Here is a 24,528-nt window from a genome sequence, read left to right on the forward strand (position 1 = left end):
AGATTCAGTGGTACTTAAAAAAAAGTTGTTGGATCTAGCTCCTGCTTCACTTGGAGTTTCAGGTACCTGTGCTGGATTTTCTGAAACGAGAGTTAAAATCATGGAGGGATCAGATATCTCTCAGTCCAGGTCTGCCCTTCTTCCGAGTTCAGTCAGTCCAGATGGACTAGTCAGATTTTGCATGGGTATCCGTGTCCAGGGGAGTTCTGATACAAGGTGAATGGGGTTACTCAGACTCTACAAAACACATAAATGTCAAAGAAATGTTAGCAGTGATTCAGATCTTAAAAGTTCTTCACTTCTGATCTCCAGGTCCCCTTTTATTGGTCGCAGACAATGCCACAGTCATGTGGTACTTGAGCAAACAAGGGGGTACAAGATCATACCCTCTTTGCTGGTTACCAGTGATGGTCTGGAAGCTAGCCTTACAGCATTGTAATGTTTCAGGCCTCATGCATCCTGTCAGAGCAAAACCTAGTGGCAGACAAGCTATGCAGATCCAGGCTAGCCCCTCACTAGTGGAAACTCAGGACAGAGGTTTGCCTGGATTTGGTCCAGATGTGGGGAACTCTTCAAATAGTTGTGTATGCCTCCTTTCAAAGCAGGCAGTTAGAAAAATTCTGTTTGAGACGTCATTGCAGCCATGCTTAGAGGACAGAAGCACCTTTGTTCCCTTGGACAAGAATGTTCCTTTATGCATTTCTACTCTTTCTACCAATATACAAGGCACTTTTGAAGATTCAGAAAGAATTACCAAAGATCATTGTGGTGACCCCCTTTTGGCCCAGGCAAAATTGGTTCTCCCTTTTAATGCAATTGGCCAAGGGCAATTACCATAAGCTTCCTGACACTCAGGATCTCCTCACACAGTGTCAGGTGCAGCTGGTGCACCCCATCTTAGAGCAATTGCTATTGACAGTCTGGATGATTTTATTGTGACACCTTTTAGAAACTTGTTCCATGAAGATGTGCAGCAGGTATTGAAGGAGGAAAGAAAACTTGCAACTAGAAAATCTTGTGTTTGCTAGTGGAAGAGGTTTTCTAGGTGGTGCCTAACCAATATCAGATGGCCTAGTATGGTGTTTACCCCTATAGTTTTTAAATATTTTTGTGAGGTACTCAATGATGACATATCTTATGCATTTATCAATGTACATCATGTAGACATCTCTGCTTGTCTGCCCATGGGCATCTCCACTTGTTGTTTGTCTCTTTTTGTGGTCAAACAGTTTATGAAAAGAGTGTTACACATGAGACCCCCTCAAAAACAAATTCCTCCTCCATGGGATCTCAACTTTGCTCCTGTAAAACTTACCTTATCTCCTTTGGAACCTGCCCTCCAGGCTGATTTAAGGTTCGTCACTTGGAAAACTGTTTTGCTTATTGCTTTGACATTTGTAAGGTGAGTCTGTGAGCTGCATATTTTCATGGTGGGCCAACCTTATCTGATTTTCAACAAGGACAGATTTGTTTTACACACTAACCGTTCTTTCATGCCAAGAGTTGTCTCTGAATTTAACCTTAATCAAGCCATCAGTCTCCCAGTTTTCTTTCTGGAACCTAAAAATAAGGAAGAGAAGATTCTGCATAACTTTGATCTGCACAGGCAGCTCCGATTATTACCTTGACAGAACTAAGCCCTTCAAGAAAGATTAGCAGCTGTTTATTCCCTATTCTTGGATAAAGAAGAGTCGACCTGTCTATAAAGAAAGCTTGGTTGTCCTCTATTGATTTTTTTTGTTATTCTCACCTTGATAAATCTGTTCTAGACAAGGTTAAGGTACGTTCCACAAGAGCCTTATCTTTTTTGGTGGAATATTGGAAAGGAATAGACTCTAGTGGCATTCTAGAGGCAACAACCTGGTCCTGTGCTCATACCTTTACAGAGCACTACAAACTAGATTCTTTCTGAAGTTCCAGATCAGGATTTATGAGACCATTCCCTGGGGGCTCCTGGATCCCTATCCTTTGCCGGCCAGGTAGGGAAAGCTTTGGGAATCTACCCATATGTTACTGAGGCAGTGTGAATGATGAGGATAGAACAGTTGTGTAAGCCCTTCTTACCTGTAACAGTAGATATTCGAATTTCACACAGCTTCAGTGGCAGCTTCCACCCACTATACCCCTTATTTTTATATAGTTCAGCGGTATCCAACCTTATTGTGTCATTGGTTGGCCTTGTTTATTTGGGTTGGTATTTTATGGCATGTGAGTTGGTTAGTTTGTCAGTTACTGCTTCTAGTCCTTCTTGGTTCATCCTACTTTGCATTAAAAACTTGAATGACTGACTGTGTGACAGTGGTAGGCCTTCTCTCGTGGCAGAGGGTCAGAAGAGGGTATTTTGAACTCTGGAAAGCTGCTAGTGTGGGTTTGTGCAGCCACAGAACCCATATGTTACAGGCAGTATGAAATTCAAATTCCATTGTTACAGGTAACTAGGACTTGTGCAAATGTACACTTTTTTTCAGGATAAGACCATTTCTTTGAGGGCAGCCAATCTTATTAGAGTACTCCTAGTTATAGGCTGGTTTCTCAGGAGAAAAAAAAATTCAAATTGAGGTATTCTAAATAATTTTAATTATCAATTTACAAAATATAGCAAATCTTTGTCTTTGGCATTTTGGTATTCCACAAATGCATACATTATTACTCTTGCATGCTTTAATCTAAATAAAAAGAGGTTCATCCCCTGTAGTGAACTTTGCTAATGTCATAAGGATTAAAACTGCTTAGCAGATAGAACTTTCCCAGGCTGCTACAACGTGGTCCCTTCCTCTTATGCACCATGCTTTATACTCTCCAATTCTTATTTTGCATCACTTTGCATTAGGTTAGGAAGAAGAAGGCCCCAGGCTACCTTTCTGTATTTAGAAGGTTTATCAGTGATTTCACTTGGTGTAAGTGAGCAGTCTATTTTTTCCTCATATTTTTCTCCTGTTAAGATTTTTCTTTATGGAACTCTACTTTCTGAAGTTTTTTTCCTATGAGAAAGCTTTGTCCACTTTTATGTCCATATTTTGTGGCATCTCAACCCTTTTTCTAAAAGTTTGTCTGTTGTTGTAAGGCTGATGTTCATCGTGCATACAGCTGCAGTCATAACAGATGGGTTCTCCTGCCGTCAGGCGGGTCCTCGGTCGGCCGAATTCCAAAGTCTAGGTCCGGCGTGGCGTCGGTTGTCGTCGCTTCTTCCCTGACGTCAGTGCATCAGGGGTATAAAGGAACCAGCCGACGCCATTTTCTTCTGTCTTTCTTGCCGCGCGGTGCCCTAAGCAGAAGCAATTCGCAAGTGTCGGTCGGCCAGCTCCTGAGATTACGAAAATTTGGAAACCGAAGTCTTCTTAAAAGCTAAGTACCCCGTTGGGGAAACTTTTCTTGCCTCAGACCGATGTCAGGCAAAGTTAATAATTGTATTTCTTGTGGGAAGCAAATACCGCATAAGGATTTCCATTCCCTCTGTATACCTTGTTTAGGCTCAGACCACGATGTCTCGGTCTGTCGCTTTTGTGCTACATTCAACAAACGCACTATTAAGCGTCGGACGGAGTTCGCCCAGCATTATTTTGGGAAAGTATTTAACTATACTATGTCGTTGGATACTCCGACTCCGGTTTTGTCTAAAAAACGCAAAGACAAGGCCCGACACACGAGGTCCGCGGCCTCTACCGACACCATGCCAAAGCCGACTACATGTGGTCCGGTTCTCAGCGAGGCGCCTACGCAGCCCCTGATTACCGACAACACATCTTTGACTGTGTCTCCTGTGCCCGAGGTCGCAGGCTCCTCGGCCCACACCCCGACTACAGATACCGAAGCCACTCTTGGCGTTGAAACTCAGAATGTGGACAGGTCCACCTCCACTCAAGGTGTCTTCAGACCTTCCTCTTCTTTCTCCATCAAGGCTTTCACAAAGTCTAAAGCAACCATGCACTCTAAGAGACCAGCTACACAGGGCCCATCTCCAGGCCCCATGCCTAAGAAACAGATGCTTAAAATGGCTGAGGATTTAATTACTCTAATCAGAGGTTCTCAGCCCCCACCGGACAAAAGGCCCAGAGTGGAGGAAGATTCCCCCTCCTCTGATCAGGGCTCCATTATTTCAGAGCACTCTGATGATCAGGAACATTTTTACTCCCCTTTTGAAGACTCTGATGCGGAGGAGTCCATTCCTTCTGTATCCCCCCCTGAGGATTACTCATTTGGGGAAACTTTTATACCTTGAGGGAACACTTCCACTGGGAAGGCCAGGATTATTCAGATTCCAAGAAAAGGCTCAGGGAATTTCTCTTGTTACCCCAGCACAGGCCTCTGGCTATACCTCCTGTCTTGGACATCTTAGATGATGTTTACTCGGAGGCCTGCCTTAACCCGGACTCTCTACCTCCAGCTCCAGTTAAGCCTGACAGGTACTACAGGGTTCCTGACTCACACCAATTTCTATACAAAAGCCATGCTGCTGACCCGGAAACCATCTCACAGGGCCCCAAGGGAGTTAAGGCCTCCATTACCAAAAATCCATTGCCTTCCGAGAGAGATTCCAGATCCTTAGAAAGGTGGGGAAAAAAGGTATATACCTCGGCTACCTTATCCATGAGGTCCTTAAATTGTCAGTTTCATATGCTAAAATACCAACAGTTTTTGTTATCACAATTGAAAAGTAAAATGTCACAACCTTAACAACCAGACTTGAAGGAGTTGCAGGATTTGATGCATAGTGCAGAACAAGTGGGTAAGCATACCTTACAATGTGGTTTTGATGCTCTAGAGGCCTCATGTAGAGCTGCTGTTACAGGATCAGTCATACGTAGGCATGCCTGGCTCAAGGAACAAGCCTTGCCTGATCATGTCAAAGCTAAATTACTAGACACCCTTCTTCAAAAGGATGTACTATTTGGTGCTAATGCTGAGGAAGTATTAAGGAAAATGGAGGAAAAGGCTAAATCAATGCAAACTGTGAAAGAATTTCTACAGGTTCAACCCCCACATTTTAGTAGAAATTGGCCTTCCAAAACTGGTCCTTTCCTGCCACAGACAGACCCCAAAGAGGCAGATACAGGCCCGAGGGGCAGAGGACAATCCCAAGGATCGTATAGAGGCAGACAATGGCAAGCTCCTACACAAAGAGGTGGTGAGGACAACTCGCAATCTTTCAGAAAGCAAACCCAATGACTTTCCCCTTTGCATGCCAACCAGGTCTCAAATGGCAGCCCCCTTAGGAGGAAAGCTGGCATTATTCTCAAAAAATTGGCATGTTGTCACAAAGGACAAAATGGATCCTGGACATTATAAACAGAGGCTACAAGTTCCATTTTCACACCCTTCCAAAAATGAGAGGCATGCCAAACCTGCCACACAATCAAAGGGCAGAGGCACAAAGGCAAATTTCAGATCTCATAAACATGAAAGCTATTCAAGAGGTACCTACCTACGAACAAGGTCAAGGTTTTTATTCCAGGCTATTTTTCGTGCCAAGGAAGGGAACAGATTGGAGACCTATCTTGGATCTATCCATCCTAAACACATTTCTACTCGTACCAAAATTCAAGATGCTCGCTCTACAGCAACTTCTTCCCATGCTGGGCAAGGAGTCTTGGCTGGTAACATTGGACCTCAAGGAGGCATACCTGCATGTCCCAATCAGACAAAATTGCAGAAGGTGCCTCAGATTTCTTGCAGGTTCAACCCATTATCAATTCTCTGCATTGCCCTTTGGCTTATCTACTGCGCCCAGAGTATTCACGAAATGCCTGGCATCAGTAATTGCCTACTGCAGACTTCAAGGGATACAAATCTATCCCTATTTGGACGACTGCCTGATCCAAGCGGACAGCAAGCACATTCTTCTGAAACATCTGGCTTATGTAATAATGTTATTGAACTCTCTGGGATACACAGTCAACAAAAAGAAATCAAGGCTAATACCCTCTTGGAAGATAATTTTTCTGGGTGCCAATTTGGACACAAACACCCAGATGGCCTACCTCACGCCAGAGAAGCAGGGGCAACTATTTCAATACTTCAGAACACTAGCAAATTGCACCAGACTGACTGCAAGGAAAATCCTGCAGGCTCTGGGATTCATGGCATCTTGCATCTTACTAATCCCATGTGCAAAGCTGCATATGAAGAAACTACAATGGTACCTGAAAAACATATGGTCTCAACACAGCCACAGTTTGGAAACAATAATACCACTAATTCCATGTCTGCAAAAGGAATTTCTGTGGTGGGCTCAAGCATGTCAAACAAACACAGGTCTTCCATTCAGCAAGCCTCAAGCAAATCAAGTCATCACAACAGATGCCTCGGACTATGCCTGGGGGGCGCACATGACAGACCTGTGCATTCAGGGCAAATGGTCCCAAAAAGAAAAGCACCTGCACATCAATCAAAAAGAAATGCTAGAAGTAATAAATGCTATTATAGCTTTCAAGGACCTTCTACAACCAGGTCAACTATTGATAAGAACGGACAACACCACAGTTATGTGGTACATAAACAAACAGGGAGGAACACATTCTTACCCCCTATGCAGACTGGCCATGTCACTTTGGAACATGGCCATGGACTTACAAATGGAACTACAAGCACAGTACTTGCCAGGCAAGGAAAACACGCTGGCAGACAACCTAAGCAGGAATATGACAGATCCACACGAATGGAAATTGCATCCAAAAGTTTTTACAGAAATAATCCAAGAATGGGGAAGGCCAGACATGGATCTCTTTGCCTCCCACAAGAATCATCAATTGACAAAATTCTGCTCAAGGATTTTCCATCCAAAGGCCTGGAGAGTGGACGCTCTTTCTTTCAGTTGGACATCAATGACAGTTTATGCCTTCCCTCCTCTTCCTCTGCTGCCCAAAGTTCTATTGAAGACCAAAGCAGACAGACCAAAGATGATCCTCATTGCTCCGGACTGGCCAAGGCAACACTGGTACCCACTCCTGAGGAGCCTGACGCATTCCCCACCATGGACCCTGCCTCTAATGCCTCTTCTTCTGACTCAGCACAGTTTCAAAACTCTTCACAGCCAGCTAAAAACACTCACTCTAGCCGCATGGAAGATTCCTTAGCATCACAACAGGCCCTACTCTCCAAGGAGGTGCAGGATGTTATTTTGGAGGCCAGAAGGCCATCAACTAGAAAAGCTTACTTCGCAAAATGGAAACGTTTTTGTGTCTGGAATGAGAAAAAGGGCCAGGATCCTGGAAAACTGAATTTACCTCAAATACTATATTTGGCTGAACTGCTAAGCAGTGGACTTTCTTTCTCCTCCATCAAAATCCATGCCTTAGCCATTTCTACAGAATACAACACTGATCCACCTTTATTCTCTCACCCTCTCTTAAGACAGTTCCTCAGAGGGGCTAAGAATTTAAGGCCTCCAAGGAAACAACCAATACCTGCTTGGGATTTTAATTTCATTCTGGAAAAACTGACCTTGCCTCCCTTTGAACCAGCTGCCTCATCAGATTTGCAATATTTGTCATGGAAAATAGCTTTCCTTCTGGCTATCACCTCAGCTCGTAGAGTTTCAGAACTACAGGCTCTCATGGCTGTCCAGCCTTTTGTCATCTTCCATCAGGACAGAGTTTCCTTACGAACCAACCCGTCCTTTATGCCTAAAGTGGTATCCAGGGTAGCTTTAAATCAGGCCATACATTTACCTACTTTTTATCCTAATCCTCAAAACAAAGGGGAGAGATTACTACATTCCTTGGACATCCACAGACAACTGCGTTATTATTTGGGCAGAACAAAGCCTTTCAGAAAATCAGAACAGCTCTTTGTGGCCTATGCGGTAGGAGCTCAAGGGAAACCAATTTCCAAACAGACAATCTCAAAATGGATAGCCCACTGCATATGCTTTTGCTATTCCCTTCATGGCAAAACTGTTCCTACAGGCATTAGAACTCATTCCACCAGGGCCACAGCCACCTCTGCAGCCTTCCTCAGAGGAGTTCCTACCAAGGATATTTTGGAAGCAGCCACTTGGAGTTCTGTGCATACCTTCTCCAAGCACTACAACCTACCATTATACTCCAAATCTAGAGCAGGCTTTGCTACTGCAGTCTTGCAGGGCATTTTGGCTCCTCCTAGTTCCACCTAGTGCCTACCACCCCTTTCTTAGCTTTGGGATTCTACCCATCTGTTATGACTGCAGCTGTATGCATGATGAACATAGTACAGTTTTGTACCTACCATAAATGTAGATGTTCAAGTGCTAATACAGCTGCAGCCCAGGTTTCCCTCCCTCCTTCCCCTCTTGAGACAGGCCTATAGGCTAACACATCCTCATACAACCTGATTGGGGTTTTCATTTATGATGTATTTGCTTGCAACTACTGTATTTTTATTATATTGCACTGCATTATCACACAAATTTATGTATTGCCTTCCTTCTGGGGGCACCTGACATCTGGGGCAAGAAAAATTGAAGAAAATGGCGTCGGCTGGTTCCTTTATACCCCTGTTGCACTGACGTCAGGGAAGAAGCGATGACAACCGACGCCGGACCTAGACTTTGGAATTCGGCCGACCGAGGACCTGCCTGACGGCAGGAGAACCCATCTGTTATGACTGCAGCTGTATTGGCACACGAACATCTACATTTATGGTAGGTACAAAACTGTACTTTCACCTCACTGACAGGCACATGCAATGTATAATTTGTCTTGAAGAGTGATAGCACCTTTAAGTGTATACTTGTCAAGATTTCAACCAGGCAAATTGTTACAGGTGCAAGGAAGAGGTAAGGGCCTATTTAATGGAGCAGGTTGTCTGCAGAGCCTACCTCATTGTTTGGAGCCATGCGATTCCTCTCAGCAGTTCATTTGTACAATAACTGAAAAGAAATCTGGACTAGCAATCGTCTGTTCCTCCCTTACTAAAACAAAGAACAAAAATCCCAATTTGTTTTCATTCATATTTCTATTCTTATTACTTTTGTCTACCACATTGGTCGTCTTCCATGTCTTAAGTGACTATAAAAATCACAACTGTTAGTTCTGATAGGTCTGTTAAGATGACAACTATAATATTTGCGGAACCTACTCCTGAAACCTTCACTGCCCCAGTGCAGGGTGACTACTCCCTGTTTTGTTTATTCTCCTTTCCTGCCTTATTAGAATGTAGAATAGTAGAACATGAAACTGCCTGTCTCATCCCTTTTTTTCATGAGTGTCAAGAGTCTTCTGCCAGACTGGCTTTTCTCTAGTTTCAGGATCCCCAAAATCTATAATGTTACAACCACTCCCACAGTTTTCTAGCTGATGTTAGTGATTAGGCTTCGAATACTGGTCCAGTCATTGGCTCTGGTGCCAATGCAACTTTCTTTAGCATCTCTCTACTTGACATGAATGTTACTCATGCCTGTCATGTCACAAAGTCATTGTTAGCCCTGTTGATGTTATTTTGTTCAGTGCTGGTGTTCCCATTGTCACTTTTCCACCATTTTCTCCAGTGATGAAGCTGATCCAGAAAGCATAATTTAAAATGCAAAAATCATGCACAAATCTACTTTTTGGCTTCATCAAATGTTTTGCTTTCTCAGATTGTATTTAACTGGAGAAACCGCTATGTTTATATTTCTCTTCACAATGCTGCAGTTTTTGTAATTAGGCAAACCCTACCCAGACCTTTCTCTAAAGCTGTCAGAATGGCTTCTCCAGTTCCACCAATAGCCAGCATTCTTACTTTTCCACACAATGTAGTCACTTTCTTCTTGTCTTCTCAAAGACATTCCATTCATAAGACCTACAGAAAAAAGCAGACACACTTTTCATTTGAGCATCAAGTAAGGAATTGGGCTCTTTCTCAGACACTATCCCATTCATTTTGATTATCTATCCAAATGTTTTATACTAGTCTATGTTATACCTTCATCAAAGTTTTGTTGCAATTTCTAATTTTCATTTACACAGAGATCCTTCCTCTCTTGCTACCTTCAAACTTAGCAAGGGTTTTTTGTTTGCTTGCCATCATTAACTTTAGGTCCCCTCATTTGTGATCTCTTCCTGTCATGGGTTACTTACATCATTTTAGAGAAGCTCACCATTTTTCCTGTTCAGCCCACTGCCTCTCTGATGCTGGAAGGCCCTATTTTACTGACCATAGTTCTGGAAGCACATGGTAAAGCTTAAAACAAATCCTTCCCTGGTAGCAGAAATGATGTGGAGACCAGTTTAAACCAGTCTGTTGAGCTGCCTGTTTTGTACAATATGCAAATAGTGGGGGAATATCATCTTCAGTGTTCGAACATCCACACACAGGTTAGCTTTTTTTGTGAACAGTACCGGTTCTTTCCATTAAAATTATCATTTGTATAGTTCTTTTGCCAAATCTCTATACAATCAAAAGGTTTCCAGATTTCCCCCTTTCCAGGTGGTTAGCCAATTGTGTTGAATATAGTCATTTAAAGCATGGCAAATCCTTGGCTGTAATTCTCATGGCTGTGGCTTCATCTGCCTTTTTCAATATTGCCATTTTGAATGATGATTACAAAGTTGCAGCATGGTTTTCTTTTAACATCTTTGGAAAGCACTATAAGCTAAATATGCAGTCCAAGTTCAGATCTTCATTTGGGGTTACTTTTATGAGTAGTTTATTTCTTGGAGAGTAGTCACCCAAGATTAGCTAAGGACTGTATCCACTTGGGTACTTAGGATGAGCCTTGCCTTAAATATGAAAAGCATGTACATACTATAATGACAGATCTATGAGAAAGTCATATTTTGTAACTCACCCTCCCTGCATCTAATAACTTTGGTGTATGCATTCTGGAGACTTTGCTTCTTTCCTGATTTCTTCTTCTGCCTGCTTAATGCTGTAACAAGAACTGGTGAGACTACCATGCCTAATGCATGAAGTGAAGTGGTGAGGTTTCTTTGCAGTTTGAAAAAGTTTTGCTTATTGAATGGTCCTAACACCTGTAACATCGGTGAATTTGTTTACAGAGGATGGACTGTTTTACAGATCTATCATTGTGGTAAATAAATAACTTTTGTTTCTCTGGCAGTTCAGTTATGCTTTCTGAAGTAGTAGTACACTGCGTTACCCTCTATAACTTTTTCATAAATATTTTGCAGTGCAAGGGTGTAAGATTGCTTAGTAACCTGTTTCTTCTACAATGTTGCTAACAGTAAGTTAAGTGTGTGTGATGAGCGATTACAGGAGTGTTCCTTTTCCTGCTCATGTGCATCTGTTGGCATTACCTCAGATATGCATACTTAAATGCATTTTGTTGCAGTTCTAGACACTTGGATTGCCCGTGGGATATATATACTCTTATCTCGTATTATGAACTTAAATGAACCAGAACAGTTATTTTATACACTGCATCTGGAAGTGAATTCCATCTTGGGGGTCTTTTCATAGTTAAACATATATGGATGAGCCATTCTGTTTTCTGCATCTGTAGCATATTATGCTGCCTCAGTGGTCAACAATATGTAATGTGTGATGAAACTGACAGGATCATTTTAAAGGGGGGGGGGTGATGATATTCACAGTAATAAGAAAGTTCAAGAAAGTGATGCCTGTAAGATGTACAGTAGTTATGCATAAAAAGCTGCTGAGGTGATATAGTGCAGCATCTTTGAAAAGAGGAGGTAGGAAACATTAATGGTATGAGGAGACATGGCTCACTGTTGCTGGTGTTAGGACACTCACCTCTACCGTCTGCAAAACTGGCCAGCCTCAGCAAGAAACTGAGATCCCTCATAAAATCCTCCAAAGCCAGTTATGAAAATAAAATTGCCACTGATTCCAAAGACAACCACAAAGCATTCTACAGCTATGTCAGAAATCTCAATGGCAGCACTCAGATCTGCTCTGAGCTACAGCACAATGGCACTAAATATACAGAACCAACCGATATTGCCAGTATCCTGGCAGATAGGTTTCATTGCTAACTTTACCCCCCTCTCACCCTCCAAAGGACCCATCTTAATACCGGAAGAATGCAAAGCTCCTGTAATCATGGATGAGCAAGTAAAGACTGCACTCTCCAAAGCCAAGAACACAGTGTCCATGGGACCAGGCAACATCCCAGGCTGTGTACTGCACGAACTACAGAATGAACTGGCACCCCACCTAAGTACCAATGTTCAGTCATAGCCTCACCTCAAGCTATGGGCCTACTGAATGATGCACAGCAATGGTTATCCCACTTCACAAAGGGGGTGCCACCATGGACCCCAGAAACTACCGCCCCATTAGCCTGACGAACCTGATTTGCAAGGCCATGGAACGTATCATCTTGGAGCTTATAAACAAAGACATAGGTAACCTCCAAACCCTGGACCTCACTCAGTTTGGGTTTGTAAAAGGTAGATCATGTCTACTAAACCTGATTGACTTATTTGAAGCAGTCAGTAGAGCCGTAGACGAGGGGAAGGTAGTGCACACAGCCTATCTTGTCCTCACCAAGGCTTTTGATGCCATTCCCCCACTCTGGAATTATAGATAAACTCACTAAACTGGGCATAAATCCCTATGTCACAAGATGGGTGGCCAACTGGCTCACTGACAGAACACACACAGTAAAAGTAGCCAAGTCCGACTTCAGACCAGTGATGAGTGGAGTACCACAGGGTTTGGTTCTGGGTCCACTCCTGTTCGACATCTACTTCTCTGAAGTGCAGGCCAACACAGAAGGTCTTTGGCTAACAAAGGTCACAGATGACTGCAAACTGGGAGCCATAATAGAATCACCTAATGATGTAGACATTCTACAAAAGGGCCTCACAGAGACAGATGCTTGGTGTCAAAGTCATGGCCTCAAGCTCCATGCCAAGAAATGCAAAACTCGGTACACATGAACTACCACATAGGCAGTAGCTCACTAAACACTAAAAGTGTGATAAGGGACCTCGGGACACAGGTGGGCAGTAGTGTCTCCTTTGATAACCACATCCCACAGTAGTCAGGAAATCCTTCTACGTGGCGCACCTCATTACAAAAGGGTTCTCCTCTAGAAAAAAGGAGGTCATTGTGCCTCTCTACTCATCCCTCATCAGACCCATTATAGAGTACAATGCTCTGTTTGGCATGTCTCTCACAAGACGCCTACAACAATTGGAAAGGCCACAGAAATACCTCAATAAGAGGACTACCAGCCTCAAACAGATGCCATAAGCAGACCATCTCAAAAAACTCCAGCTCTACTCCATCACATATCGCCTACTCAGAGGTGATCTCTGCCTAGCATACAAAGCTATGTGCCTATCTCTCCGAACCACACACTCCAGGGACCTAAACCTTGTCACCACAATAAGCAAAACATGCTGGAGGGGTAGATTCCTGCCCCAGAGACTTCCCATACTCTGGAACAAACTATCCATTCATGTCAAGTAAAGTTCCTTATTGGCCCTCTTTAAGAAAAATCTTGACGATTGGATGGGAAATAGAAAATTCATCCCGGGGATCACTTCTGTGGCACTCCTTGACAGGGGCACAGGAAAATAATTTTCTTGGGTGGTGAAAGCCAGGGAATTTTTTTGGCTAGGCTTATATAAGCCCCAGGGCTGATAGCCTAGTACCTACCTATAAACTGAGTTTGACTAGAGGCTCTGGTTCCAAAGGGCTGAAGGAAAGAAAAGAATAAAGTTCCAGAAGGGGAATGCTTTTACACTGGGGAGAAAGATTTAGCACTGCAGTAATGCTTATCATTGTGGACCAGGGGTAAGAGCTGCAGATTACCATGCTGAACAGCGATATCAGGGAGTATCCCCAGAGGAGCAAGTGCAGTGGTTTTCTTCTTGTCTGCTAGATACAAGCACAGCATTATTAGGTGACAGAGCAAGGTTAGGTATGCCAAGCAAACATGGAAAATGGATTTTTGTTTAAGATAAGGATCATGGTTTCCAGTACACAACTGTCCATAAACTGTGACTTAGCAATTCACCTGTTACTTTAGAGGAAGTCATTAAACTAGTTTACAGCTCATTGCTTTGACCTCCCAAGATCATATATCACAGTTACCCAAGCATAGCAACATTGGTCTTTGGTTCCTCATCCTTATTTTACTAGACACATGTAAGTGAGATACTGTTTCTCATATGTGTTTAATGAATGGCTCGATCTCAGTCTGCCAGAGTAAGAGCAAGATATGTTTTACGCAACCTGTCAATAATTGCTCTCTCTGAGATGTTTTAACCTTGGAGTGAGGAAAAATGAAATTTATGGTTGTGTGGGGTGCTTGCCACTACATGCCAGTAAAAGGATTTTTATAAAATGCTGCAGTTGCTCAAATTGCTAATGAGCCTGACAACTAGTTATAAGTGTTTTGCTCACACTCATGTAGTACAAGCAGTTGTTATTATGTTACAAGGTTGGGTTCTTCAGCAGGTATAGTTGAACCCATTAGACTAAAATAAGATAAAAAAAGAATGAGTATACTGTGTAGCTGACTGTTGATGGTGATTTTAAAAGTAGAATATATGTGAGGCAAAAAGAATAAGTACCAAAAAATTGTACTGTGCAAGCTAATAACATTGTCTCATACATTATAAATTTAATTTCCTTAGGTTGTCAAATTGAAAGATGTTTTTCCACATGGAATTGGTTTTGTTTTAGTCTTTGAATATATGCTTTCTGATCTGTCAGAAGTGATCCGCAATTCAGACCGTCCACTCACTGAATCTCAAGTGAAAAGTTATATGATGATGCTCCTAAAGGGTGTGGCATTCTGCCATGAAAACTCCATTATGCATCGGGTAAGGATGGTATTTTTTCCTTCCATTTGTCTGTTTCTCCTACTTAGTAAGCTGTCTATCCTTGTAGAAACACCTCTCCACAGTTGTGTGTTTTGTAGTTGTACAGTCCTGATACTGTATATGAGGTTCTGGACTGGTCACAATGTGAATGAACGGAAAGGAACTGATGCTGTGAGGGGAAAAAAATGTTTTTACCTTATAGTTAGAGAAAATTAAACTGATTTTAAATTTTAAAAGCTATGATGTGATGTTCTGTTTCGCCTTCATTCTTTACTGGTTGAGGTTTGGAACTGATCCTCAGTTCTGACTCTGCCGTATACAAAAGCTGGAGGTATTTCATTGGCTCATGGCTGTATCCCTATCCCTTCATGCCCTTGAGAATTCCCCAGATCTCGTTTGCTGCTAAACAAGATCAGGTGCTTCCATTTAGGCTCTGGCTAAATGGAAATATTTTTTCTTTACTAATTGTGAAAATTGTTAAAATTGTTCTAATAACTTGTTTTAAAAACCTTTTAGGCTGTTAGTAGATTAGTTTGGGTCAATATTAGATCAGCGAACACTTAAAAAAGCGAACACTGATTGATCGACCTTATGTAAGCAAAAGCTTACAATCTCGAACTGTTAGATCAGCGATTTTTTTTTCCTAGGGAAAAAAAATCGCTGATCCAAAGCACATACACAGCACAAGCACACCAAACAAACTGAAATCCACACACATGCATCTAAAATCTGACACCTAACCCTACACTAAACTATGCACACACCACTAACTATCCACTTACCTTAACCCAAACCCTAACCCTAAGGTCCGTCACTATTGCACACTCACCTCACCTGCTCCCAAACCCTAACTCACCTAAACCTGCCCTAACCCTCACATCCACACAATCGCACACATACCTAACCCGTGCCCTAACCCTAACTCACCTAACCCACCCTAACACTCACATCCACACAATCGTACACTTACCTGAATCCGACCCGTAACTTTCCACCACAGCACTGAAAATACTGAAGCAACAGAAATGGACAACCAAATTCTTTCCCTAGGAAAAAATTTGGGTTTTTGTTGCTTTGATATTTTGAACATTCGCTTAAATAAGTTTGATCAATCAGCGTTCGCTTGTTTAAGCGTTCGCTGATCTAATATAGACCTGGTTAGTTTGACTTTAATTAAAGTGTCTGCTTAATTGTTGGCTGTTACCTTTGACTTTCATTTCTTCCTCTAGGCCTTTGTTTCTACCTTCCTATCCAGGCTATTTTTTTTTTTTTTTTTTACAAATAATTATCCTGTTACCTTTGGCTGTCATTTCTTCCTCTAGGCCTTTGTTTCTACCTTCCTATCCCGGCTATTTTTTTTTTTTTTTTTTACAAATAATTATCCAAGCTCATTTAAATTGGAGAGCTTGGAAATAAGTCTTCAATCTCAGTTTAACTTTCTTGAGCTTTCCCCTGGTAAGCTTGTTTAAGTTAGAGGGCTACCGCTGACTTGTTTAATTTAGAGGGCCCTCCCTTTTCCCTTTATATTTTTTCTCCAAATTAGTGCAGGTTTGTTTAACTTGGAGAACTGCCTCCTTTGTTTTTATAGTGAAAATTTGTGTTGCTGGAATTTGTTGTTGAATATACAAAAAAATTCTCTTCTAGTACTGTTATTTAGTGGTTAGTTGTTGTTGATATTGCTGTTGACACGCTATACATAATGTCCAAGGATTCAAAAGAGTTAAAACACTCTGGGTTTAAGAAATGTTACAAATGTAACCAAAAAATGTCGTTGACTGATTGCCATACAAGTTGTGTATATTGTCTAGGTGCAGTCCACCTTCAGTAATCTTGTGCCTTTTGCCATGTTTTCAGTTCCAGGGTTTTACTTGAGAGAAAAAATAAGTTAATTTTAAGAGGTCTCTTAAAGACCCCCTTCACAGAGGCTATGCAAGAAGGTAAAAGTTAGTCAAAAACTCCATAATCTCCCTCTTCCAAGTCAGAGAAGTCTGGGAAAAAGATTTTCTACCTCTATTGCTCACTCGGAGCCGACAGAAAAATTGGTAAAAGATTCATCTTCAGGCCTGAAGGCTTTCGGGCCCGAAAAACCTTCCTCCTCGGCTCCTGCTGTGGTTTTGGGGCCGAGGGAGTTTCAAATTCAGAGCTGGTCCCCAGTTCTGGAACCAGTCTCTCCAATTCTCAGATCTCCATTGCTTTAACCAGTGAGATCTCCTACCCCCTCCTCTCGATCCTCCAGGAGCCTCTCTGACGACGATGTGGATCGGGTGGTGAGAAGACTCTTATGGACACCGGCGCTGGGCAAGCTATTGTCGACTCCAAGAGGGATTCGGAGTCAACAAAGACTACCTCCCCTTCATCGATTCCTCCTCTGAACCGATCTGGGACTTCGGAGCCGGAGTGCCTGACTTCAGTTGTAGTGGAACATTCGGTACTGAGACCTGCACCAGGATCTTCGAGCCCAACTACTGCTCTGACTGCCTCAGTTCCATCGGAATTTGAGGAGTCTAGGAGCTAACACTCTCTGGTAGGGTCTGGTGAAGAGAGTCGGGTCAGACAGGTGTCTGATCTGAACTTGCCTCTCGGGGCTTTGGCGTGGGTGAGCTTGGCTCCTACATCGGCCTCGGAGCCCACCTCTTGGTTCCAGGGATGCCTTCTGGTTCTTCAGAGCTGGAGGCTTCCTTGGCTCAGGGCCGTGGGGCCTTCGAGCTGATGAGGAGAGTGCTGTCACCACAGACAGCTCCAATCTCAAATTTAGCCATTCTTCCCCCAAAGGTGCCATTGTCTGTCTCAGTACCATCTCATCCACACAGACGTGGCGACCGAAAGCCTCAGGATGCCCCATTGGGTGAAGCCCTCTCTTCCGAAACCTCTCTGGAATACCCTTCTGAAGAGGTTCCTCAAAAGAGATTATGCAAGAGGAAGCATTTAGACTCCCCAGAGGAATCCATCACTTCAGATATGGATCTCGATGAATTGGAAGGTTCCCCACGGTCACCCTCTGAGGATGTCTCCTTCGCAGACATCATAGAAATCCTAAAGCAGAAAGGTGGCTGGAAGTCTATCAACTCTTCAGAGGAGGAGTCTGTATACCTGGAGGCTTTTGGGTCTCACCTCTTCCACCTCTTGGGTGTCTCCACCTTTTGACATATTCATTAATGTAGTTAGTCAGAAGGTTTGGGAGTCTCCAGACTCAGTGGAACCTATTCCTCAGAGGCCAAATAAGTTTATTTCAGCACCTTCGGACAAGCAGTTTCTTACAAAGGGTGTCCCTTTAGATGCTATGGTGGTGGTGGCATCCACCAAAAAGGAACTGTCAGAGACATCCTCATCTGTCCATCCATTGAACAAGGAGTCTCATAAGATGGACAGATACGGGAAGTGTATATTCTCCTCAGTGACATTTGCACTCAGATCGCTGAATTATCTAACTCATTTCAATAGATTCCAGAAAGATCTCTTGAAAGAGCTAGGAGATACTCTATGGGGTACAGTAGCTGCAGGGAGTTTCATACAAGGTCTCCCAGCTCTCCACCTTAAACTCTGTAGTTAACTCCTCCATGAGGCTCATTTCTTATGCAGCAGATGGAGCAAGCAGGGCAGCAGGTTCAGGAATTTCTCTGAGGAGACATTCCTGGATCTGCTTGTGTGACTTTGCGGAGCCTTTTAAGTCTACCTTTGTTAATGCCCCCTACAATGGTTCGTCACTCTTCGGACCGAAAGTTAAAGACACACTCACCAGGTGTAAACAAGAAGGAAAAACTCTCTCTGCCATAGGAGTCTGTTTTTCTCTACCCTTCTAGACCTTACCCAAAAGGAAGAACGATGTGGTTCTGAAAATCCCAGAGTTTTTCAGGATGCATGTGGTGACTCTTCCCCCAGGAGCAGAGGGAGAAGAAGTAATGGGAGACGCTGTCCAGGTGGCAGAGGTGGTCCACAAAATCAAGGAGACAGAGATTCATTCCAAGATAGGCCCTGAAGGGAGGCCTGTCTGTCCATCTCAGGAGGCAGTCGGGGGTCGCTTATCTTTGTACCCAGAAGCCTGGCTAGAAATAACAAAAGACAAGTAGCTACAAAGCATCATATCAAGAGGCTACTCTATACCCTTTTCCTTCCCCGTCCCAAACATAAAACATATCCCGGAGATTCCACCCAGTCAAAGGAAAAGGAACTCTAGAATTTCGAATGTTGCTAGATAAAAGAGTCATCCAAACAGTCCCTACAGACCAAATAGGATTCAGAACTTAACTCAAGGTTCTTTTTAGTTCCGAAGAAAACAGGGGACTGGAGACCCATACTGGATATCGGCAGATTAAACAGATCAGTAAGAAAAACAAAGTTCCAGATGGTAACATTGCAGTCAATATTTCCTTTTCTGGGAAAAGACAATTGGATGTGTTGTATAGACCTCCAGGATGCGTACTACCACATAAAAATGGACAGCCCATCCAGGAGTCATCTGCGCCTTCAGCTGGGAGCTAGTCACTATCACTTTCGAGCCCTGCCCTTTGGTCTCACTAAAGCCCCCCAGAGTGTTCAGCAAGTGTATGGCAGTGGTCATGGCTCACTTGAGACGTCTAGGATTCTGAGTGTTTCCATATCTAGACGACTGGCTCCTGACTGCCACCACCAAGCATCTACTACAGAAAGCAAGAGACACCACATTACTTCTCTGCTTTCACCTAGGAATCACGATAAATTATGAAAAATCTGCCTTGTTGCCATCTCAACATATTGTTTTTTATAGGGGCAGATCTAGACACAACAAACATGATGGCAAAATTTCCTACAGAAAGAGTTCTAGTTCTGAGACAATACGTTTTGAACCTTCTCTCCAAGGCAAGAGTACAAGTGAGAACGGTTCTGCAAGTCTTGGGAACCGTGGCAGTGGTGATAATTTAGTTCCATTAGTACACATGCACATGAGAATCCTGCAGTGGCTACTGTTCACTCAGTGGCCTTTGCAGGAACTACCCATGTCTTACCAAATTGGGATAACAGAGTCCTGCAAAATAGACCTTCGCTGGTGGCTTCACTCCACTCATGTGATATCAGGTCTACCGTTTGTCCTTCCACAGCCTTTGGCCACAGTAACCATGGATGCCTTCCAGACAGGGGGGGGGCATTATCTGGGAAGGACAGTCTAAGGCACTTGGCAAGGTCACGAGGTTTATTTGCACATCAGTGTCCCAGAGATGAGAGCAGTGCTTTTCGCATTGCACTCAGCACTGTCTTCCACTGGGAACTATTGCAATACAGACCGATAACATGTCAGTTGTTTGGTACATAAACAAACAGGGAGGAACCAGATCCTACCTCCTTTGTTGAGAGGCCCTGAGAGTATGGCAGTGGGCGACCTTCTCCCAATACTTTCTGATAGCAACGCACATCTCGGGGAAATCCAATGTGGTAGCAGACAAACTCAGCAGAGCGATTCTGATGCCTCACGAGTGGTCCCTAAAACAAGAAGAAGCGGAGATGATTTTCTGCAAATGGGGCCAGCTGTGCTGCGACCTTTTCCCCACATCCATGAATGCCAAATGCAGCAGCTTTTTTGCCCTAATCCCCCCTCTGGGGGAGTCACTAAGGGATGCACTTGTACACAATTGGCCCTCTGGTCTCATTTATGCCTTCCCTCCCTTTCCTTTGATACCCAAAGTTCTTTAGAAAGCCAGCTCATTGGGAAGCAATCTGATTCTTGTCTCCCTATACTGGCCTTGTCAAATTTGGTTCCCCTTCCTTTGGCCTCATCTCCAGGAGGAGCCATGGGTTCTGACTCATACGTCGGGAATGCTCCACACCTCTCTTCAGACCCTCAAATTGACAGCTTGGCTGCTCCATTTCCAAATATAGCCAGGCTGTGTAAACTTTTTCCTTATGTGAAACATATCTTGATTACTTCTCATAAGGCCTCTACAAGAAAACTTTACATGGGCAAATGGAAAAGATTCTCTTCCGGGGCATTAAGTAATCACATTGATCCTTTTTCTGCTCCTATAGCTTCCATTCTTGAATTTCTAACAAAGATATTTAATGAAGGTGCAGCTACCATTCGAGTCCAGTTAGCAGCGATATCCAATTTTCATAGAAATGATTTAGCCCCAAATCTGATATCTCACAGACTATGAAAAGCCTTCCTGAAGGGCATTGATGTTCTTCGTGTTTCACTGTTACAGTCATCACATTTGGGTTATCTGCCTGCAGGCAGCCCTCAGCCGGCTTGAATACCAGAGTCTTCGGATTTCTGCGTCGGATGCTGTCACTTCTTACATGACATCAGGTCATGCAGCCGACTCCATTACATCAGTCTTTCTTGCTGTGCGTTGCCCGAAGCAGAAGCAGTTCGCAAGTGCCGGTCGGCCGACTCCTGAAATTATCGTTTTTGAGTTTCAGACCTGAAGTCTTCAAAAAGATAAGTACCCTGATGGGGATCCTTTTTTCTTGTTCTAACTGATGTCAGTTTTTTCCCAACTATGGAAACAAGGCAGAATACAGGCTACACCAACTGGATGTACACAAACAATTATATTTCTGCTTACATAGGACAAAGGACTTCAGAAAATATGATCAATTATTTGTTTCATTTTCAGAGGCTAAGAAAGGTGCTCCTGTATCTAAGATCACACTTTCAAAATGTCTATCAGACTGTATTACCTTTACATACAAATCTAACAACAAAGATCTTCCAGGCAAAGTCAAAGGTCATTCTACAAGAGCCATAGCAACTTCTTCTGATTTTCGTGCTAGACTACCAATTGATACCATGTGTACTGCTGCAACATAGGCAAGCTTCATACCCTTATCACTTATTACAAAGTAGATTTGGCCTCTAGGAACAGGGCCTCCTTTGGGTCCACTGTTCTGAAGAATATTCTCCTGTGAGCCACCCAAGAAATATGTTGCTAGGGATGCTGTCCCAACCAGTAAAGAATGAAGGTGAGACAGAATAACATCACATAAAGAAGTTATGTACTCACCATAATGTTCCATGTGCGTTGTACATCTCGCCTTCATTCTTTCATCCCACCCTCCTTCCCCCCCAGCCATTTGGCTTCTGGAGGCCCGAGCGGTCACATTTGGCAGATAATGTTCTTTGACCATCTTCATTGTATGTTAACTGTCAAATAGTCCATTTGTAAACTATTATTATCAGCAAACAAGATCTGAGGAACTCTCCTAGGGCATGATGGGATAGGGATGCAGCCACGAGCCAGTGGAAGACCTCGAGCTTTTGTATACGGCCAAGTCGGAACCGAGGATTGGTTCTGAACCCCAACCAGTAAAGAATGAAGGCAAGCTGAACAACACACATGGAATGTTTTGGTGAGTACATAACTTTTTTTTTCATAGATTGATCTAATCTCTATTGAAATGTGAATTCAGGCGATAGTTTACTCCAGACCTTACTGCTGGAATGGTTTGAATCTCTCCCTCCTCAGAATAAGCATTCACTTCTTTGTATCTTTGAAGCTGTCATCATTTCCACACTTTTGTTTACTTTCCTTTAGGCAGTAAAAATTGCTTGAGGCTCTAGTTCAAGCTTTTGGAGTAATGGGTAAAGGGAACTACTAGTATAAAAGGAAGAATATGCTTACCATGTAAGAGGGAAGTCAAGGGTATGGATAAAATAGTTGTGAACAGAATTGTTGCTTGGATAGGTGTGCACAGAATGCAGTGCATGGAGGAGCATATCAAACATTTTTGACACTTATGAGAAAGTAGACATCTAATAAGTGAAGAAGCTTGCTTTAAAGATATTAGGGCAGAAGATGATTCATTTAGTTGGTAATGCATTGAAGAAACAGAGATTGCATGAAAAGCTGAAGGGTGGTCAAGCCCATGGGAATAAACGAGAAACAAAAGGTACATGGTCATCCTTATTTTATCTTTTTGCTCTCTGCTGGAGGTGGCCCTTATATCTTTAGCCAATTGGTTCATTTGTTTCCTTGTGGGTGAGAGATGGGCTTACTTAGACTAGTTGAAAGTCCTATGACTTATTTGTTCATTCCTGGAATTTTCCCTCTGGTGAGATTTGTGTGGTAGTGAGTGGGACAGCCTCATGTCCTGAGGAGTGACCTACTCAGTTTCTCACTGACATGCTGGCTTTTTTCTGTGAACTTAAAATGGTACACAGAGAGGGGACAACCCTACCTCTATGGTGACACTTTCCCATCCTTGTCCTTCCACCATGCCAAACTGGCAGTTGGTCTCCTTGCTGTCTGGTCTCACTACTGAAAACACTTGGCAATGATCTGCCTCCCCAGCACATCCCATCCCTTCCCTAAAGGGGGCAAGTAGGTAGAGTAGTACCTACATTTTCTGTTGACCAGTGCTAATCCTGATCTGCTGCCCCTCAACTTTTCAGTTAAGGAACCAAAAAAATTACTTGAAGACCCCCCCCCCCAAAAAAAAAAAGCTTTTTTCTTGTTTAACAATTGCACTAAATCACTTGCTACATTTGTAGCAAGCAGCTTGCTACATCTCATACTACATACAAATTGTTGAAGCACTTCATCTGTCACTACAAATGCATTATTACCATTCATTTATGAATGTCAGTAGTGTAAAACTGGCCAATTGACATCTACCACTTGTGCCCTCTAACACCTGTTGGTTCCTTCACCCCACCTTGTGCCTCTGAAGTAGACAGTCTTTTTTTATTCTTCTCCTCCCCATGCCAGCTCCAGCAGGTGGCCAAGTCACTAACCAAACTCATGTTGTCTGAGTCGCAGTCAAGGTTTTATCCCTTTGCACCAATGCAGCTGGCTTTGTAGCCACCCCTAATTAAAAAAATCCTTCCTCTCCACCCACTGCAATGTATTTTTTTTTTTGCAAACTAATTTTGGTACTAAATTCCTTGTACTCCAGTATCATTATATATTATCCAGTATTGTCAGGTAGTACATACTGCTGAGCTGACTTCAGATACCATTATAAAACAAAGTTACTTTTTTAAGTAGTTCGTTGTCAGCATCATCTCTCAACACATTGTCCCAGTGCTTCCACCCTATGAAATAAGTAGTATGATATTCTCCATACTAGATATTTTTCTCATTTCATAGCACCCAGACATTTTTTGATTTAATTGCAATCTTTTTTTTCTGTTTAATGTGGGGCTATGAAAAATGATAATTTGGACTCAAAATTTTATGAAATGATGAAGTTTTCACTGTAGCTTCAGTGGGTTCTCCTGTTAACTTTGTCACACTTATTGTACAGTTAAATCTAAAAATGCTGTTTCACACAGTGACGACTGCAAATTTTTCTTTTAAGATGGAATTGCATAGTGGCACTTCATGCTTCAAAGTTTCATTTCAGAATATTGCTGACTGTCACAGTTATAAGTTTGCATTTAACTGGTGAACATTTCCTTATAGCTGTATTAAAGTTCAACATTTTTATACCAGCTTTGCTAATACCATCTATGAAATCATGTCCCGGCAGTGGCACTGTTTTTTTGCACTTTTTTATCCCAAAAGGTAATTTACACATGTGGAACTCATTTTCGAACAATGCATGATGGCATTTCAGATTTTAGAACATAGAAGCATACAGTAAGTATTCAAAAGGCTTTGTCCCAAAATATTGATAACTACCAGTGTTATAAGATTGTATTTAAACTGTGTCTTGTCTGTTAACCTACCCAACCTCCCTCCCCAAATATACCTACTACCCCTCCCCAACATCCCACTCCCACCTGAAAAATAAAACGAGGGCAATCTGTTCCCACAACAAAATCACAGCCTAAACATAGCTGTCAGTTTTGCACACGTGTCCACTGGACACATGTAATCTGGTCTATTTGGCATCACAA

The 24,528-nt window shown here is 42.7% G+C and overlaps 1 protein-coding gene across 2 annotated transcripts in view; it reads left to right on the forward strand.

Moving 5' to 3' along the window:
* CDK20 (cyclin dependent kinase 20) overlaps window positions 1–24,528 on the forward strand; it is a 592,070-nt gene that overhangs the window by 140,249 nt on the left and 427,293 nt on the right. For both annotated transcript variants that reach the window (XM_044080368.1, XM_044080369.1), the window contains exon 3: window positions 14,529–14,717. In XM_044080368.1, coding sequence (XP_043936303.1) covers window positions 14,529–14,717 — 189 coding nt within the window. The remainder of the gene's footprint in view (window positions 1–14,528; window positions 14,718–24,528) is intronic.

This window comes from Protopterus annectens, chromosome 8.part0, assembly GCF_019279795.1.
Source record: "Protopterus annectens isolate FY-2018-M chromosome 8.part0, PAN1.0, whole genome shotgun sequence".
In the NCBI taxonomy this organism is placed as follows: Eukaryota; Metazoa; Chordata; order Ceratodontiformes; family Protopteridae; genus Protopterus; species Protopterus annectens.